At 38.7% G+C, this 20,151-nt stretch overlaps 1 protein-coding gene across 15 annotated transcripts; it reads left to right on the forward strand.

Annotated features, from left to right (window-relative positions):
• Nucleotides 1-885: 885 nt before the first annotated feature.
• On the forward strand, nucleotides 886-15,135 carry mybphb (myosin binding protein Hb). 15 transcript variants are annotated; one of them, XM_086149897.1, is made up of 21 exons: nucleotides 886-1,224; nucleotides 3,688-3,723; nucleotides 4,198-4,233; nucleotides 4,706-4,741; nucleotides 5,214-5,249; nucleotides 5,721-5,756; nucleotides 5,921-5,968; nucleotides 6,414-6,446; nucleotides 6,845-6,886; nucleotides 7,091-7,150; nucleotides 7,290-7,424; nucleotides 8,037-8,204; nucleotides 10,746-10,834; nucleotides 10,928-11,123; nucleotides 11,638-11,777; nucleotides 11,925-12,084; nucleotides 12,298-12,434; nucleotides 13,839-14,025; nucleotides 14,143-14,196; nucleotides 14,688-14,721; nucleotides 14,808-15,135. In XM_086149897.1, exons 1-19 carry the CDS (start codon nucleotides 960-962, stop codon nucleotides 14,172-14,174), a joined length of 1,872 nt encoding a protein of 623 aa, XP_086006023.1. In that variant the 5' UTR covers nucleotides 886-959; the 3' UTR covers nucleotides 14,175-14,196; nucleotides 14,688-14,721; nucleotides 14,808-15,135. The 15 variants fall into 15 exon arrangements, with proteins under 15 accessions (XP_086006023.1, XP_086006010.1, XP_086006009.1 ...); XM_086149884.1 differs by lacking the exon at nucleotides 5,214-5,249 and having other exon boundaries at nucleotides 887-1,224; XM_086149883.1 differs by lacking the exon at nucleotides 4,706-4,741 and having other exon boundaries at nucleotides 887-1,224.
• Nucleotides 15,136-20,151: the final 5,016 nt, after the last annotated feature.

Consider the following 20,151-nt stretch of genomic DNA (forward strand, 5'->3'; position numbering starts at 1 on the left):
AACAATAGATGGGTCATGGTGAACATTCAATTTGTCATTTTAATAACAATTGATTGGGGTAAGGTGGGATAGTTGCCAATAGATGGCGCTATTGAGCCCCTGGCAAGTTTACCATCATATAAACCTAATAATGTAACATTTCTGCATATAATTTTTGCACAGAACTCAAAATATCAATATGTGGATGTTATGATAGAAGGAAGAGGAAGCTGGCCAACAGCTAACTGCTAATTTATATGCGAACAAACCAGCTTTCCTCTCATGCCCGTTATACCAGCTTTTCCACAGACTATTCTCAGCGGTGAGAAGAGGAATATTTATGAATAATGTTTAGTTTTCCTGTAGACTAGTTTCTCTGATAATTACTTCATTCATGGTCACAAATATTAGTTCTGACTTCAAAAAATATGAAGTCAGAACTTTATATCAAAAATCAACCAATTAAACCTAGCTCATTAGTGTATGCATCATAAAGCTGCTAGCATTTCTCCTGCTTTATTATTTACGTGCTAATCCATCTTAGATACATATCAAACTAAAATGTAAATACATTTTATTGTTTCTCAACATTTCTTGAGGCATGTCACCTTTTAGATGAAAACATTTGCACAGTGCATCCCCAAACGAATACTTATTGAAATTACACTGTAGCTAAATGTAGTTGTCATCTGGTGGAGTGGAAGACTATTGATATCGCTCTGACTGTCTAGGGCTCAGACACAGAAAGACACAAATGCTTTATAGTCCCTGAATAATACGTTTTTGGACTATCTTTGTGGTTGTGGTTGAAAGTCACTGGGTAAGGATGGTCGGTCACGAATGGTGCTGCACATACGGGCAATGCTGGGCGGCGCCTGAAGCCGTCAAGGTCTATAAAGTCTCATCGCCCACGCAGGAATGATGGCATTGGATTCAGTTTAAGGACTTTACTCAGTTGGGATCTAGCTGCAACCTCCAACATGCCGTCCAAGCCTGCCCCGATCAAGAAGGCGGCAAAGAAAGAGCCCGCCAAGAAGGAGACACCTCCAGAGCCCGCACCTGCTGCCGAACCCGCCCCGGCTCCCGAGCCCGCTCCAGCCGAAGCCGCCCCAGCCGCCGAGCCCGCTCCAGCCGAAGCCGCCCCGGCGCCAGCTGAGGCGGAGGCTGCACCTGCTGCGGAGGCTCCTGCAGAGGGAGAGGCCCCCGCTGCCGCGCCCGCCGAGGAACCCGCCGTGGCCGCCGATGGTAATGCATCGAGAGTTTCAATTGTGCCCACTGTCTTACTTTTTTTAATCTTTCGGTGGATGAAACTTGGAAGAATTCACCGTAAGGACAAGGTAAAGGGTTCAGCGCATGTTAAGCAAGCGGTAACAGTTACCAAGTTACCACAGAGCGTCGGTGCGCACCCCGGCAGGGACGTGCCACGGGTTGGCCGGTAAGGAACGGAAACCTCCTCACATCTTCGGGAAACAAACAACAACAACGCATGTTTGTGGCTTTAACTCTCTGCTTGCAGTTTGAGACATTGGAAAAAAACTCTTTGCCAACGTCGAAATTCGCACTCTTGCGCTTTTTGCTCTTAAATCCTTAAACAAGTCCTTAAACATCAATGCCCTTCTGCATCTCAATTCATCGTCATTTATTAGAAATAACGGTAAGCGAACACAGTAGATATTTAATATTACTGTAGTCTTGTTGGTGATGTATTGAATAATACAAGAATGTAATAATACAACCATAATCAAGCAACAAAATAAATGGTAGAGTGATCAATATTACTTCTTTCTATAAGGGGAACAAGCAAGGTAGACTGCCTCTTGTCAGCTATTTAGGAGTGAAGCAGATTTGCTGTTGTAGCAACTCTCAATGTGTCCAGGGAATAAAAATAGCATCCTTAAACCAGGCCAAGTAGTGAAATTCAATGCAGAAGTGATGCACTTCTGCCAGGGTAACAGACATTTCAAGTCTCAAGGTTGAGCGTATTCCACCTGGAGTGTGATTTTAAACAACAATAAGGAAACCTCCTGACAGACAAAAGATGACCATTGCCCTAGCAACATTAAAAAACCATCTAATAATGATCTCTTTCACTTAAAAACTATATTTTCTTTTCATTACTACAATAACATCTTCTAACCTCAGCCACTCCTGTTGCTGCAGAACAGTCATTGGTATGTACCCCTTTTACTTAGTAATTTCCCCTCACTTTTTAACTTAGTGATATATGTTTTATTGAAATGTGTGACTTTTTTTACAGCATCATGTGTGCTTCTTTTAACACATTTTGAAAATTTCGCACAATTTCAAAATGTCATACTTGCCTGTAACCCTATCTCCCAAGCTGTCCCTGAGACAGAGGAAGCTCTAGAGGCTCCTGCTGCAGTTGAAGCCCCCGTTGATGGTAAATTAGCAGACAAAGTAGACAAACATGCATAAAACTAATGAAAGGTTAATTTTTACCTTTACCTTCAATCTCCTTTGGAAAAGCTAACATGACAAACTTACCTCTTTATAACAACATCTTCTAACTTCAGCTGTGCCTGCTGATGCTAAAGAGCCAGCTGCCGATGGTATGTACCCCTTCTACTCACCTGTTTCTCTCCACGTTAACGTCTTTTTCGGCCTTTTACCGAGATTTAACCTCTTTTGTAACATCTTCTCTCCATATAACATTCTGAATATATAAATCCATTTCAAAATGTTATATTGATATTGTTATCTAACCTCCTAACCAGCTGCGCCTGTGACAGAGGAACCATTAGTTGCTGATGCTCCCGTGCCTGCTGAGGCACCTACTGAAGCCCCTGCTGAGGGTAAAACAAACAAAAAAAAACTTGTTTAATAACAAGGATCGTCATGATTTTAATCTTTAAACCTCCCCACTTTATCAAACTACCACATATCCCTTAAAAATTTCATGATCTATCAAAAGTTATCAAGAGTTATATGCCAATTTCAAAAGGATTTTGAAATTGGCATATATCTCAAGCCATTGACAGAAATATATATTTTTTATGATATTTTTAATTAAAATACACTTTTTCTTAAATCACTCTGTTATTTTTGTAATACCTCTAACATTTCCTAGCTTTAGCTGCTCCTGCTGCCGCGGAAGAGCCAGCTGCTGATGGTATGTATCTAACTCACTAATTTCTCCTCCTTGTACATCTTTCTTTAAAAGAGCTCTAACCTCTTCTCTTTTCTCATTCAACTTGAAGCAACATTTTCAAAATATCCATATATTTTGACTTGGTATAACTTACTGGACCGTTTTTATTGTGACGTAATAATATTTTGAAAGAAAATAGTACTTTTTTCACCCTTATTGTCAGAATGAAACCTGAACACTTCTAATATCTTTTAACTGTTAAAAAAAGAGATCTAACCCCTTTTATATTCCCTTTTCTTTTTGAGCATTGTGAAGGAAAGCAAGATCAAATATAAAATATTCATATGTTGTAACTGGGTCTAATTAACTGTGCCTTGTTCAGTGGGAGCACCAAGTGCTGCTTCAACTGCAGCTGCGACTCATGATTTTCAAAAAAGATTTAAACATTATAAAAAAATTACAAATACAGATGTCTAAAAGAGGTATCTTTCCAAATTTTGACTAGCCAGCAAACAACCGCTTATTTCTTTAGATGACTAAAACCTGTTGAAGATTACTTTTACATTTTTTCTAACACTTCTAACATCTTCTAACTGTAGCTGCTCCAGTTGCTGCAGAACAGCCAGCTGCTGATGGTATGTAGGTTACTCACCCATTTCTCCTTATTTTAACATGTTATCTTTCCTTTAAAAGACATCTAACCCCTTTTTAATCAGATTTTTACTTTTTGAGAACTATGAATTTAATCAGCATTTTCTAAATATTCATATATTGTAACCAAGATTAACTTACTGTGCCAGGGACAGTGAGAACACTGGTACTGCCTCTGTTGTGACTGCTACTGATGGTTTTTAAATAAAAATTTACGCAGATGTCTGAATGAAGAAATTTTCCAAATTCAAAAAGCCAACAACGCCCACTTCTCTCTCTACATCCAACACATTCTGAAGAGTCTGTCTTCAACTGAGTTGATTTTAAATAATGACTTGTTATCTATATGACATTACTATTTTGATAATCTTATTATAGTGATGGTATTACAGCTACTTTGAAAAGAAACATGAATTATTTATATTATTCCTAATACCTCTAACATCTTCTAACTGTAGCTGCTCCAGTTGCTGCAGAACAGCCAGCTGCTGATGGTATGTAGGTTACTCACCCATTTCTCCTCATTTTAACATGTTATTTTTCCTTTAAAAGACATCTAACCCCTTTTTAATCAGATTTTCTATTTGAGAACTATGAATTTAATCAGCATTTTCTAAATATTCATATATCGTAACCAAGGTTAACTTACTGTGCCAGGGACAGTGAAAACACTGGTACTACCTCTGTTGTGACTGCTACTGATGGTTTTTAAATAAAAATTTACGCAGATGTCTAAATAAAGAAATTTTCCAAATTCAAAAAGCCAACAACGCCCACTTCTCTCTCTACATCCAACACATTTTGAAGAGTCTGTCTTCAACTGAGTTGATTTTAAATAATGACTTGTTATCTATATGACATTATTATTTTGATAATCTTATTATAGTGATGGTATTACATCTACTTTGAAAAGAAACATTAATTATTGATATTATTCCTAATACCTCTAACATCTTCTAACTGTAGCTGCTCCAGTTGCTGCAGAACAGCCAGCTGCTGATGGTATGTAGGTTACTCACCCATTTCTCCTTATTTTAACATGTTATCTTTCCTTTAAAAGACATCTAACCCCTTTTTAATCAGATTTTCTATTTGAGAACTATGAATTTAATCAGCATTTTCTAAATATTCATATATCGTAACCAAGGTTAACTTACTGTGCCAGGGACAGTGAGAACACTGGTACTGCCTCTGTTGTGACTGCTACTGATGGTTTTTAAATAAAAATTTACGCAGATGTCTAAATAAAGAAATTTTCCAAATTCAAAAAGCCAACAACGCCCACTTCTCTCTCTACATCCAACACATTTTGAAGAGTCTGTCTTCAACTGAGTTGATTTTAAATAATGACTTGTTATCTATATGACATTACTATTTTGATAATCTTATTATAGTGATGGTATTACATCTACTTTGAAAAGAAACATTAATTATTGATATTATTCCTAATACCTCTAACATCTTCTAACTGTAGCTGCTCCAGTTGCTGCAGAACAGCCAGCTGCTGATGGTATGTAGGTTACTCACCCATTTCTCCTTATTTTAACATGTTATCTTTCCTTTAAAAGACATCTAACCCCTTTTTAATCAGATTTTCTATTTGAGAACTATGAATTTAATCAGCATTTTCTAAATATTCATATATCGTAACCAAGGTTAACTTACTGTGCCAGGGACAGTGAGAACACTGGTACTGCCTCTGTTGTGACTGCTACTGATGGTTTTTAAATAAAAATTTACGCAGATGTCTGAATAAAGAAATTTTCCAAATTCAAAAAGCCAACAACGCCCACTTCTCTCTCTATATCCAACACATTTTGAAGAGTCTGTCTTCAACTGAGTTGATTTTAAATAATGACTTGTTATCTATATGACATTATTATTTTGATAATCTTATTATAGTGATGGTATTACAGCTACTTTGAAAAGAAACATGAATTATTACATTATTCCTAATACCTCTAACATCTTCAAACTTTAGCTGCTCCTGCTGCTGCAGAACAGCCAGCTGCAAGTGGTATGTAGTGCCATCTACTCACACATTTGTCCTTGCTTTAATATCTTCCTCTCTCAGTCTGAAATAGTTAACCCTTGAGATATTATCTATATTAAGACATTCTGACTGTCACATTTTAAAATTGATATCTTGTTATCCATCATATCCTGCTGCGCCTGCAACAGAGGAACCAGCTGCTGCTATTGCTGCTCCCGCTGAGGCCTCAGCCGATGGTATAAAGAACAACTTAAGAGAACACAGAAATCTCACTGGAGGGCTCTTGAACGCTTTTTATCTCATTTTTTACAGAACAGCTAGATTTTGAAGTGCTGTTTGCAGAGTTGAGCATCATCTTCATAGGAGCCCCCAATACATAAACATTGCACTGTACGCCATGGCCTCTCTGTCATGAGTAAAATTAAGCTCCTGCGGCTAAACACAGAATTACATGTCTAAGCTGACCGAGTGTTAGTGAAATAACAATTCTATAATTTAAAATTATTTTTATAATAAAATGAAGGGCCACCAACATCTAAGAACATCAAAAACCTAATATGGTAACCTGGCAAATACACATATTCACATATTACCACAATTTTATTTTTATTGCAATATTAATTCACTCATATTGCATTATTGAACAAGTAACTAATGCTTAACATCATATCCTAACTCTAGCTGCTCCTGCTGCAGAACAGCCAGCTGCTGTTGGTATGTATCCTATTTACTCACCCATATTGCCCCACTTTAAGCATATTTTTTTTTCTTCCAATGTGGAAGAATTAATTTCATTTGCAACGCTTGAAAAACTCATAGCTCTCATGAATCATGTTAATATTTTTTTACTCAATTTCACCTGCTCTACATGCAATAGCGGCTGCTGCCAATAAGCCCCCAACTGATATAGTTAGAAAATAAAAACTCAACCAAACAATCTGCTCATTGTATTAATTATAATGATAATGCTAATTAAACCTACTCACCTCTTCATAACACCATCTCATTTAGAAGAACTCAATCCCTTATCTTTTATACCAGGTCCAATTATCCGAATGTACTGCTTATTAATATTTAGCATATATTAATCGCTGCTGCCTCTCGAACCACAGGGGAAGCCGCTCCCGCTGCTGATGCCGCAGTACCCGCTGATGGTAAACCTACATGTTCACATTCCCTCTTCTCTCTGTTGTAATGTGTTTCTACAATGTGAGATGAATTATATCCAGACCTTTTCAACAAGCGCAAAGCAAAAGCCAGTACAACAGACAGAGAACTGTTGATGACATTTGATGTTGCAGCATCACTCTGCTCATCACATGCCACCAATAATAATACAAATGCCTGTTTAACATTAGCTGAAGCTGCTGAGGCACCTGCAGAAGAACCCAAAGCACCCACACCCCCACCACCACAAGGTAACCCCATGTTCAGTGAGAACATCGTCTCTAAAATAGTTATCACCAACATGCAAACGCCCGGAGCCTTAATGGTACCATTTCCTTCCCCAACATCCATTGTTTCCGTTGTGTAAATGTGTTTTTATGGCATCAACAGAGCCAACAAGTGCTCCACTGGATCTCTTTGTGGAGGATAAGAATGACACTTCAGTTTCTATCATCTGGAGCCAGCCAGAGACCATTGGCGTGACTGGCCTAGACGGCTACACCATTGAAGTTTGCAAGGATGGAAGTAGGTCCCACTTTGATTTTGACCAGGTCCACCAGATACTGACATGTGCCTCGAAGGGCTCAGACTGTTATTAATATGCTGCAACAAAATTGTCAGCTGGCCTTTTAAGTTATTTTGAATGTGAACAGCTGATATAACCTGATGGCACAACCCACACTCGTCCTTTTTTCCCCACAATACTCAAATGCATTTTAAATTTTCTATGGAACTTGAAATTGGTGTTTTAATATGGGTCAGCTGTGTTGCTTGCAGCTGTCTCTAATGTGTCACTAGTAGAGTTACATCGTGAGCCAGAGAACCTCTCCCTACAAGGAAAGAGGCATTTTAGGAGGTGCTGTGGAGGTCCTGTTTTTAGACTTAATGTCCCAAGCTTATATCACCAACAGTAAACTGATGATTAGTGAGCCAATTTCGTGGTTTACAAACAAAACAGCAATTTCATATCTAAAACAAGAGATTTATATTGAACACAATCACCTCAATTTCATCTCCATTTTCAATCTATCTGACTCTGTATAAACCCCATCAAACTTTAATTACACTTTGTTTATCTGCAATAGAGGAATGAGTGTCTGAAAAGTCCATTAACTTGCTGTGATTGTCCCCTTAAAGCTGAGGAATGGAAAGCAGTCAACGAGGAGCTGCAGAAGTCCTGCCGCTTTGTTATCAAGAACCAGACAACCGGTGACCGGCTGAAGATCCGCGTGGTTGCCGTGAATGCTGGCGGCCGCAGCCCACCTGTCGCCCTCCCTGAGCCTGTTCTGGTCAAGGAGGTTGCTAGTACGTTCCATTCAATCAAAAGAGTTTACAGATTACTTAGTGCTCAGTTGATTACCAAGGCAGGAAATACACCTTGCTGTGCTGTAACTGCATAGTACTTTAAGGAATCCACGTTCACACAGTAACTAATTGCCAAGTAGACAGATTGTTACCGTATTACACTCAAATTATCAAATTATTTCATTAATTTCTCCAAATTTTTTAATATCAAAAGTTATAGCTGTTAGTTATAAGTTAAATTATTGCAGCTCATCTTGCAGATCGTGCAGGTTTCTCTTTGAAATATCCCCATTGTAAGACGGTTAAAGGAATAATTTATTCTATTCATCAGGTGGGGAGATCTGTTATCTCAGTTAAAACAAACCCTACTGGAACACTGAGAGCAATTTGTCAGAAAACTAATAATAATGATTTTTGATACTGTACAAAATACTGAGAGTCACCTTGTTAACAACTTCAAATATATATGTATTTACAGTTACTGTTTAGATTATCATAAACTTAAGGGAGTTAAAAGCAAGAATATACAAAGTTATAAAATAAACACTTCTCGAGTACATGGGGGGGGGGTTAAAGACTGTGTGGGTGCAGAGCAGAAACAGCTCAACGATGTTTCCTCTCAGCTGTCAGTGAATGCCTGCAGTTCCACCAGTGTAAAGCTACGCCATTCTCATTTGTTTCCACTTGAGGTTGAACACTGATCTACTCTGGCCAGCATGACAGGGTTCACACACTTGTTCATCAGAGGATTTAAATGTTGTTAATTGTGTGTTTGAAATGATGATGGGACCCAAAGCATTTTTAAAAAGAGGAGATGTGCCACTTTGGCCAAGACCCATGACACCTCATCTTTGCGAGGTGTCATGGAGAATCAAAGGGAGGGTATTTGATCATGGCTGGGCTAGCTGAATTCCAGCTAGTCATGGCTGGCCACCTTTAGAAGTATCTTATGAATAGTTTCCTTCAAAATGACAGCAAAGCTCTAGAAAATAGTTAACATGTTCTGGTTATTAACGGAGAGTGTTCTGTTGAGTGGTTAGCATTGCATTGCATTGACTGCCAGAACTGAGCTTGTCCCTGGGGGGCGGGTTGAGGTTGCTTCATGGCAAGATCGATGGCGACAAGTGATATTGCTGCAAGCAGGTGGGAGTGCAGGGCACAGGGGCCGGTGGGAGGGTGAATTCCGGCATGCCCTGACTCTGCGTAGGAAGGGTGTGTGTGACGGGGGTGTTCAGACGTCTCAGGTGACATCCAAATCTCATGACACCTCCAGAGATTCAGTGTTTATTTTGAAACACGCCGCTGAATCTAAGGCAGCATTTTAATCTCTAATCCTCTATGAAGTTGTGACACCCAAAATATGGCAGCAAACCAATTGTGGTCAAATGGCCAGAATATGTCTATAACTATGCGATTAAAATAACTTTGTTTGTCCATATATACATGGATTCCAGGTAATATCTAACTTTTGTTTTTTTTTTTAAGACCTACTTTATTCACATGTGATTATAATTATGATTCTCATTTGCAGTGAGTGTAACTGTAGCTCCATATCGTGCATAAAAAGGGAGCACGATACACTCCGGTTTGCTTTATTTAGAATCCTGAACAAGTGTCGCTATGCTGGACTCAGCAGGTGGTCCTTCCCACCAAATCAGACTTAATATATAACTGGGGATATTTAAATCCGCAATGTGCCAGAGTGCGCTTTACAGCGTCTGCTAATTGTTTCTACATTTTGTAATTCATTTCAAAAGACGAATACCATACTTTTAACTCTATTTCATTTATATCCTAGAGAAAGTCACCAGTAGGGATTCTCTTATGTTCAAAATAGGTTTCATTTGTTAAATTACTCTCTGATGGGTGTCAACAAATTAAATAGCAGGCATTGTAACTGGTGTACATTTTAACTGACTACTTTAAGAATAATACTTAAGCCATGGAAGATAACTGATTAGACTTTAATTTATTATTGTATTTAGATTAAATGAATAGTGCCTCATAGAGCTACAGGAATTAATCCTTTATTTTGCTTAAATTCCCTTCAGCCATTTTAAGGCTATTTTCTTGGGAGTTTGGGATTGCTTTTCACCACTTTATGACATATAGCTGAACAGTGAACTCATTGAGTGAGGAAATTTAACTAAATAATGATATTTAGTTGCGTGTTGTGTGTTGGATGCCAGTTAAAGCAGCTACAAGGATCAGTGAAGTGATTTTCTGATAATGTTAATTAAACATCTCTTCTATTCTGTGTAAATAGTGCTTTTTCCTCATAAAACCTATGCATTTTTTATGGAGTGACAAATCAACTCCTTTCAGGCTCATGTACAGGATAGTCTGATTTTTCCAACCTGTCATTGTCATTAATTGATCTACATCAGAGGTGATAGAGGACTGAGACCAGACTTCCAGATTGATGAGACATCAGTCCTGATGTATTACTCCATAGTCATGTTCAGGAATAAGAAAATAAAAGTTGAACTGACTGATGCCTGATAACATTTACATTGATGATTTGATGTTCACCCCCTTCAGATCGCCCAAAAGTCCGTCTGCCACGTTTCCTCAGGCAGAGATATGTCGCTCGTGTTGGAGACAAGATCAACCTCACCATCCCCTTCACCGTAAGCAGAGGGTGGCGCTTTTTTTTCCCTTGTTACTCATTACTACAAAACTACACACATGGGTATGTAACTTGTCTCTTCGCTGTATCCCAGGGCAAACCTAAACCTGTGGTCACCTGGACAAAGGACGGACAGCCGCTGGACAAGAAGAGGGTAAACATCCGCAGCACAGAGAGAGACAGCATCCTCTTCATCCGTGCAGCCGAGAGAGACGACTCTGGGGTGTATGAGATGAGCGTGAAGGTGGAGGACTTCGAGGACAAAGCTTCTCTCACCCTTCAGATTGTTGGTAAGCAGGACATTGATCTGAAAGCAAGTCAGAATTAGGATTTGTTTTTTTGAATGCACAGTGCCTTTTCTGGTAACTAGAAGAAGAAAAAATAATTTGGTCAAGGAAGTCTCTCCCCCCAATCTTTGAGGTGGATTAAACCTTTAAAAGTTTAAATGAATATTTTTATTTTATTGTTATCATTCAGCTCTTGTCTAAACTGTTTTTCTTGTTTCTTTTCACATGCAATACATTCATCTTCATATGTTAGTGTCTGTGTGTGCGTTCATCAAACCTATTTTTATTCATTTATTTTGTTTATTCATTTATTTTCCAATCTATCTATTGATTTAAATAGCTTATATAGTTTGATCTCTGATTGGTACAATGGCACTGTCTTGGGATAAAGCTCTGCTGGAGCTGCATCACAGAGAGTTCTTAATTTTTTTTCTGTTGGCTGTTAACAACTGTAGAGACATTGTACAAAAAATGTTGGTATGACACTTGATGGAAACGCTCTCTTGTTTGGTTACAGAGCTGCCAGGGCCTCCCTCCAGCGTGAAGATCGCTGATACCTGGGGTTTCAATGTCGCTCTGGAGTGGACCGCACCCTCTGACAACGGCAACACAGAAGTCACGGGCTACACAGTTCAGAAGGCCGACAAAAAGACCGGAGTGAGTAGGATTTTGGCCTTACCTGCATCTGATAGCTGTTCCGTATCGTAAATGATAGAAAGGGATTCATTTAGACCACCATCCCTGCATCCACCACACCCTGACGCCTAATATGTCATTTCTCTGTTGTTTCTTTTCCCCTTCCAGGACTGGTTCACCGTCCTGGAGCATTACCACAGACTCAACGCCACCATCTCTGACCTCATCATGGGCAACACCTACAAGTTCAGAGTCTTTGCTGAGAACAAGTGCGGAACGGGCGGAGATGCCGCCATCACAAAGGGGGAGGCAACCATTGTGAAGACAGGTATTATTTCTCCTCAGTAATTCTTTCACAGTTTGTATTTCTAAGATTGGATTAGATAGAATAGACTTTATTGATTCTACGACAGGGATCAAATCAATTGTCACAGCAGCATTATGGGGTAGAAAATACTTAATTGATTTATTTACTCTTTAACAGAGAGGCCTTCTGTTTCCTGACCTTCTCTCTCTTTTACACGATTCTTCCGTTCTATAGGCATCGACTACAAGCCTCCTGATTATAAGGAGCACGACTTCAACGAGCCACCCAAGTTCACCACCCCTCTGAGCGACAGAGCCACCACCATTGGCTACAGTACCAAGCTGCTCTGCTCCGTCAGGGGATTCCCAAAGGTACACTATAGATGATCTTGTCAGTCTGACTGCTTCCCCTTTTCATTAATCACCTTCCTTAGCACCCAACCTGATCTAGCAAACTGTGTTATTTTGCAGCTGCCAAATTTAAAAAAAGCAGTGCCTACCTCAGAGCTGGAAACGCAATAATTTTCATACATAGGATTTTCAGCCTGATCAACTTGTTATGTGGAAAACTTTCAGCTGACTTTACTATCACTAGGAGACAGGATAATGCCCAGCCTGATCTTAAGAGTCTTTTTGTGAAATTGTCTGTAGTAATGACTTCAATTGAATTGCTTTAATTGCAGAATTTATTAAATACATTTTGAATAGCATTAAATCTGCATTTTAAGTGACAAGTCTTGTCATTTGGCTTGGTTAAGTCTTAACTAATTGCTTATTAAATATCTATCTTTTTTTCCATCCATGCAATATCTCTTTTTGCTTGTTGATTTATTGTCAGTTAAATCAGTACATGCCCCAAAATATGGCTTTTGCCTTTATCCTTGTGTGATTTTTTTTTCGTTATAGATATCCTCAATATTTTTTGTAATGGTTGAATTAAGTTTAAAATAGTAATAATTTAAAAAGGGAGTACGGTATATGCAAACTAGGTAAGAACACAGACACAGTGTCCCTAAGATGGTACACACAGCAAAATAAGACAGGGAGAAATGAGTGATACCTAAAAACAAATGGCTGCCAAATATTTGACTGAATGTCACAGTTATACAACTAGCACTGCAAACGTAGGAGTCACTGGCACGATAAGCACGAATGGCTAAGTAAACACAACATCATGTTTTTTCTGTCACACTCTGGATTCAGAGTGAACAAAACACGTTTGTTCTCAGCAACTTGTGAGCGGTAGTTTTAAGGCTGCGGACATAGTTTGCAAAACACATCTCTCTCGCTCCTCCAGGGGCACGACCTGGCTGTGACATCTGCCCTCGTTAGCCTGCTGCCTTGACCTTTCATCTCCTCCCTGGGCACACAAGCCTCCAGGAGGGGAAGCATGAATAGGTTTGATGGGAAGGCTCCGGCTAGAATTAGCATTCTTTGCTTTTGAATTCTGTTTATGGACGCAGCAGGGAGGAGAGGAGGCCGTGAGGGCAAAAGATCAGCTGGGGAAGCGGGGCGAGATGTGTTACATTCCTAGCCGGGGCAGGGGACTGTGACATCCTCACCAGGACCGCACCAATAAAACTAGCTGTATCTACTCCCATCAAAAAGTGTTGAACTCATATTTTCTATTTTTGTCAAGTGTTACAACTTAAATGGAAATAACAGATGGCCAATAACATGATGGTTTGAAGGGTTTGACATTTTATTCTCATAACATGTATATGACAAATGATTCAAACGACATGTTTATGACAAATGATTCAAATGTCTCTGCAGCCCAAGATTGAATGGATGAAGAATCAGATGATTATTGGAGACGATCCGAAATTCAGGCAGATCTGCGTCCAGGGCATCTGCTCCCTTGAAATCCGCAAGCCCGGTAACTTTGACGGAGGCGTTTACACCTGCAGAGCCAAGAATGACCACGGAGAGGTTGCCGTCAGCTGCAAGCTAGAGGTCAAACGTAAGTCAGGATGTCCATTTTTTTCATCCTAATCCAGATAAAGTTGCACCTCTGAGGTGTCATTCTTGCACATATCTCTGAGAAAATTTCAAAGTGGACAATCTTTGTGTCGCACAGAGGCGGCAGTTCCAGATTCAGAGAAGAAATAAGTCATCCGTCTCATTCATACAGGTCAGTTCCTCGGAGCGCCCATCCGAACACCAAATTCAAGTGTCTCTGGATTGTTAAAAACACAGATATTTGTCTGATGGAAGTTTCCTGGTTTAAACCACATGACTTGAATTGGTTGAACTATGTCAACTGGGGCCTCCCCCAGGGGACATACTGTCCATACAAGGAGGGCACTAAAGTTGGAGAAGGTGTCTCGGACTCATAAATTATATTCCTAATGGGTCCTCATTTTCTCAGGAGAGTTAATCACATTTCCTTGACTCAGCAGAGGGAGCTGAGATCCAGCAGGCAACTATTAGAACACAAGGAGGTTGAGATAAATTTACTTTAACAAAAAATTTAAAGTAGTTTTCCTGATAAGAAGTTAAAATTTTACTGTCAGGTTTTTTTCTTTTCTGCAGTTCTGACTTGATCTTTGCCTCTGCAGCCGCACCTCCAACTTCCTCCCTAACACCTGTCATATTTTGTTCTTATGTTCAATCCCAAATTAGGAGCAGGGGGTGAATGAGGCCTTTACGGAATAAGGTGCGTGACCCTTTTAGCGTTTCTAAAAGTGTCTCTCCGCAAGGACAAACACAATGAAGTTTAAATTGATTTCCGTGTCCCCGCAGGAAGGTGCTGGATTCCTGGAAGAACATGTATATATGGCTGGTGACCACACGACTGAATAGTTGTCTGTTATTAAGGACTGATTTTTGTCGCTTGATGCCTTTTTCATTCACTTATGTGTTAAGTCCAGATCCATGTCCATCATCAGCTTTTCCCAACAACCATTAGCAGCAATGCTGTGGTAATTACATGTAACATCCACCTATTTATATGACATTAAAAAAAAAATCTGGTTTACTTTTTTTCAATACATTGTCTGTAAATTAACATATCCAGGGGAGGTCATGTAAAGGCTATTGTTATGTAATAAAGGTGAAAGAAAAAAACACATTTATATTGGGTTGAACATGTCAACTGCTGACTTCAGTTTTTATCACTGCATGTTTTCAGGGAGTGAATGATATATTGTAAACCTGAGATGAATGTGTGACTCTCGTGATATACGCATCGTATGCCTGATATTACACATTTAAACGGCACAAGAGGCTGCAAATATCGCATTTGTTTCTCTCTCCAGTATAATATGCAATTTTATTTCTGTTTGTGACCTCGCACAGGTAACTAAGATTGCTTCTAAGCTGAAGGAAAAAGATTTTATCGACCATTTGAACCCACATATTCAGAAGTAAAATTATTCAATTGGAAGACTATACTAAGTTGTATCATAATGTTTTATATAGATACAGTTTATTGTTATAAAATTTGGTTTCGTTACTTGAGTATACACATGAAGCAATGCTATAGTACTATTTCACAGTTCCTATTGGTGTGTCCTATCTCTTTATTGCAGTTAGTTAACCATAGCTAATGTACTTAGGTACTGTTTATAAGCAAACTCCATGTTTACATTGGTTCAAATTCAACATCTTGATGACTATTTCAATTTCCAAATCTAAAACATGAATGATGATAAATGAAAAACACAATCTAAAATTAGATATTTGAATTGGTAAAGCAGCTATGTTAGAGAGGACAGGTATGGACTGTAAATGTATTAAATTAGCTACATTTCAGGAGGGCAACACAATTAGTTTGGCTGACACAGGTCTGGGGGGACATGCTCTGTGTCAGGACCTTCATACCATCCAATAATACTGATCTTGTAAGTATTTGGCCATGGAGGTATTGGCATAGTGATAGTGGGCAGGAGGCCCGGGAACGCCATGCTGCTCGTACATGGCTGACAAAATTAGCCTCAATCTCTCAGGTTATTTTTAGAAAAAAAAAAAAGACTCAACCAGATGTACAGTATGTGCTTGAAAAGTAGAAACAGAAATTGCATTTGAAAACAGCTGGTAATGGGAGACTCGGGAAAATGTTATGTGTAAATTGGAGAACATATTTAATATAGAAGAGTTATCTTTAATGCAATCAGGTTTCAGTGATGGTTTTTTTAATATATATATATATATAATATATATTTTTCCCAATAAGTAAAATATAAAAAGAAATATTTTTTTGCAACACATTTTGTCAGTTTTGCAGCAGCGACTAATTCAATTTTTTGATACTTATGAATGGGCCCAGGGCCCAGGGACTAAACTAGACTGAGCGTTTGGCGCCCTCTAGTGGTCAAAATGAGAAACTACATCTTTAGTCCCTCCATAGGTGACAACTGTTGTTACCAGGGTTACAGTTAGAAACTAAACTCAATGGAAACTTGCAGGACGTAAGAGCCTCTTTACTTGGATCTTCTCCAGGTGTCTATTGACTCAGGAGTGATTGACCCTCTCATGTTCGAAGTGAAATCTGTAACTTTTTTGGGCAAAACGGTTAGAATCCAGCATCACTGATCACACCCTCAAATTTGTTACTCATTTTAACACTGAAAAACATTTAATCTAAATGTTCAAAATTTTCTCTCAACCCCCTTGTTTTAAATCGGTTTCATTTTTAGCTCATCAGGTGATGCTTTGCTTAGTTTTGTCGGGTAATTTTTTCCAGTAACTTGTAGAAAAAGCATCACTGATTGGGAAATGTGTAACTTTGAAGTTTGGAAATCCCTTTTCTCCTCTCCCCTCCTATTATTTGCCCAGGAGCTCCATTTATTTTTAATCTCTGCCTGATTTAACTGCTAATTTAGCATCTGTTTGCAGCAGTTCATTTCTATAGGACAATAGATAATTCCATCTGTCTGTGGGGACTCTCTCCAATTAAGCTCACTGAAAAAGGCTCACTTCCCCTTATTACCCAAATAAACAATTAAAGTGTGGGACAGTTGGAAGCGACGACTGAATTGTACTTGTGAATTACTGTGGTACTTGTCCAAGTAACTTATTCGGATGAAAAATGTTCTAGTGGTCTTTGAGGATTCTCACAACAATTTTTTCCCAGGGAAAAACAAAATACCACTTACATTTGAATGCACTATTGATAGTGTTTTTAAATAACATGAATAATAAACGCTACATCCCAGAGTATTTTAAAATATGCCCCGCTTGGAGTACTGCATTTTTTAAATTTGAATGCAAGACTTGACCTTGCACAGAGTACATCTGGGGTGTTCCTTGTATTAACACGAAAATCCACTGACCTTCTTAAAATCCAGGACATGAACAAGACAGGAAATCTAAACATTATTAAGAGACCGAGGCATCAGATCGGAAATAAAAAAAAAGGGTGGGTGGATAAAGAAACACAAAGTTTAAAATCCTCTCCGTCAGGAATAGACTGTAAATAGATTGTGTTTTGGCTTTCTGGCCAAGCAGAGGGCTCTTTATGAAAGTAGCTGCATGGTTGTCTTTTGAATTTGACTATTAAGACAATTTGTGCTTGATAGGTGAATGTTTTCATCATTTTTTATTTATTTATTTTCATGTGTTGGCAAAATTCACTCCTTTCTCCAATTGCAGCATCTCAGCATCCAGATATGCCCTGTAATATACCCTTAGTCTGCAATGGGGCGCCATTGTTGTATTTGTAAGTCTATGGACAAATGGCTCAACTTCTCAGTTGATTTATTATGTCAATGAACTTCATCCAAATTATTTTACGAGCCCCAGCCGTTAGTTCTGAGTCTTCTCCAAAACAGCTTGCAATTAATTTTGTGAGTTATGGTCTGCCTGTTCACTTTAGATACCAAAAATGGGCCAAAGCTGTAGTATTAAGCACTTTCTAGGGGAGACGCTGTGGTACAGTTTAACTAGAAATTGGTCAAATGCAGCAGTTGTTGCTAATTATGAAAATGTATTTGCACATAATTTTCTAAAATGTTGTTTGCAATTGAAAATCCCAAACCTCTGCTGAGAGACACTGCCGTGTCTGTAAATTAAGTACTGATTTTCTGTGATTGTTACATGATGGAAAATGTTGAGGCACCATTTAAGAGGTTTTTTTTTTTCTCTGAGTTTGTCCTTGTGTGTGAGAGAGCGCGAAACTCCAGAGATTAACAAAACATTTCTTTCAAAACCAAAAAGCTGTGCAAAGAAATGCGTCATAGGCAAGAAATATGCTTCCAATCGTCCACACAGGGCTCATCCAGTCACCAATAAACTATGTTTCATTTCTCATCGATTCACAATCCTTTATACATAGCTTTTGCAGCCAGGGTACTTTTCAAAGAACTGGAAATCCCATGAATGATATTTAATAGGGCTGGGACTTTAACACGCTAATTTATTTTAATCAATGTCAGGAAAAAATCATTTTAATTGCTCTTAGTTGCATTGCATAACGTTTCTCGTTTCTCGTTGGGACAGATAACAACGACGCACAGTGCGTATTGGCATGATGGACAAGACAGATGAGATGAGGCTGGTAGAAGGGAAATTTGAACACAAGGAAAAAACTAACTAAAATGCCTTTTTTTTTTTTTTGCACTTTATGCAGGAAGCAAGCCTCCCCCGTTCTTTGTTACTTCAAAACCAAACATGTTGGAGCGAGCCCCAGCATGCAGCTAGGTGGTAATGTCTTTGTATGAGCACACACATCTTTGCTTTAGCTGTGAAAATAACAGTATTGCTGATATAGTTCAACAGAGAGAACACTTTCTATTGGTTGACTGACATGAATATAAGATTTCAAAGTCTATCCATATACATTCATTCATTAGAGAAACAGAATTTTCTTTTTAATTGGGGTGCAATTCATTTTGATTAAAAAGTCATGAATGAATTTGATCCTTTTTTAAATAAAGTAATTCCCTCAGTATATATATTTATGTGTGTATATGTATAAAATTCATTATATCAATGGCCACATGGCTAAACTCCTATCCTTGGAGTGGAGTCTACAAGCCAACAGAAGATGTCCATCCAGTCCAATATACATGTCTTTTTATGGACTCTGTTATAAGACTTGGGGAAAACTGTCCTGAAATATTTAATAGAATGCAAAATTGAATATCAGGAAGAGGAAGGATCTCTCCTCAAGGACAACTCTTTTGCCATTCAGACTGCGCAGAAACATTACAAGCAAGCTGACAATGAATAGAATTATTACTATCTATCCCACATAATATGATGAAGTCTGCGCGATCTTGTATTGGCAAATCAATCCGTCCATCACAATAACTTTATCTTATATTATAGCCCTTGAGTTGTCTCCCTGCCTCATCTTTACAGCCCTTTCTATTTCTAATCTCCATCCTGAATTACCTCTGCATCTCTGTTTCACAGTAGGATTTGATACATTTCACATTCACGGCATATCTGATGGCCCAGTGATTGGATACCATGAAACCTTTTCCCTCTGTCATTCCCCTCTCGAGCAAGAAAAGAGAAATAATCGCAGCGAGACAGAAAGTTCATAATTCAGGCCGGACATGCGGTGATGCAGCGTCTCTGACTCATCTGGCTGGGGCGCTCGCCGTTGCCTCTTTGCCACGATGACAAGGGTATCGCCAAAGGCAATGAAATGGTGTCTCTTTCTTGAATGAAACCTTCTAGCATTTGCAGTAGTGGTTCTGGCGAGGTTCCCAGAAGGTTTAATAAGCATAATGGAAAAACTGGCACTCACACCGGCGGCCTTTTGTTTCTTTTCATTAACAAATGTAAGAAATGCAAAATCAACTGGGGAGACTGTCTCGGTATTTCAAAAACAAGAGAGATTGTGGAGGAAGTGTTAATGTTATCATATACTACGGTTTGTAAAGGCGAGATGATGCCCCATTTGTTTCTCTCTGGCCCTCGTTCTCTGTTATGGATCATTTATTATATATAATAATATTCCAATTAATCATTTTGTCATTGCCTCAAACTCTCAAAAGTAAAAGTGATTCTCAAAAAAATTGACTTCACTTCCATGTTTATTTGCAGCAGCGGTGTGATGTGATTTCTCTCCCCAGCTGGAAGGTTTGTTAGTCTGGCCGCATATTGATTTCAGATGGCCGATGAATATTTCATTCTG

The sequence above is a fragment of the Fistularia commersonii genome, chromosome 7, assembly GCF_037954325.1.
Source record: "Fistularia commersonii isolate RoL2024-O1a breed Wild chromosome 7, RoL_Fcom_v1.0, whole genome shotgun sequence".
NCBI classification, from domain to species: Eukaryota; Metazoa; Chordata; class Actinopteri; order Syngnathiformes; family Fistulariidae; genus Fistularia; species Fistularia commersonii.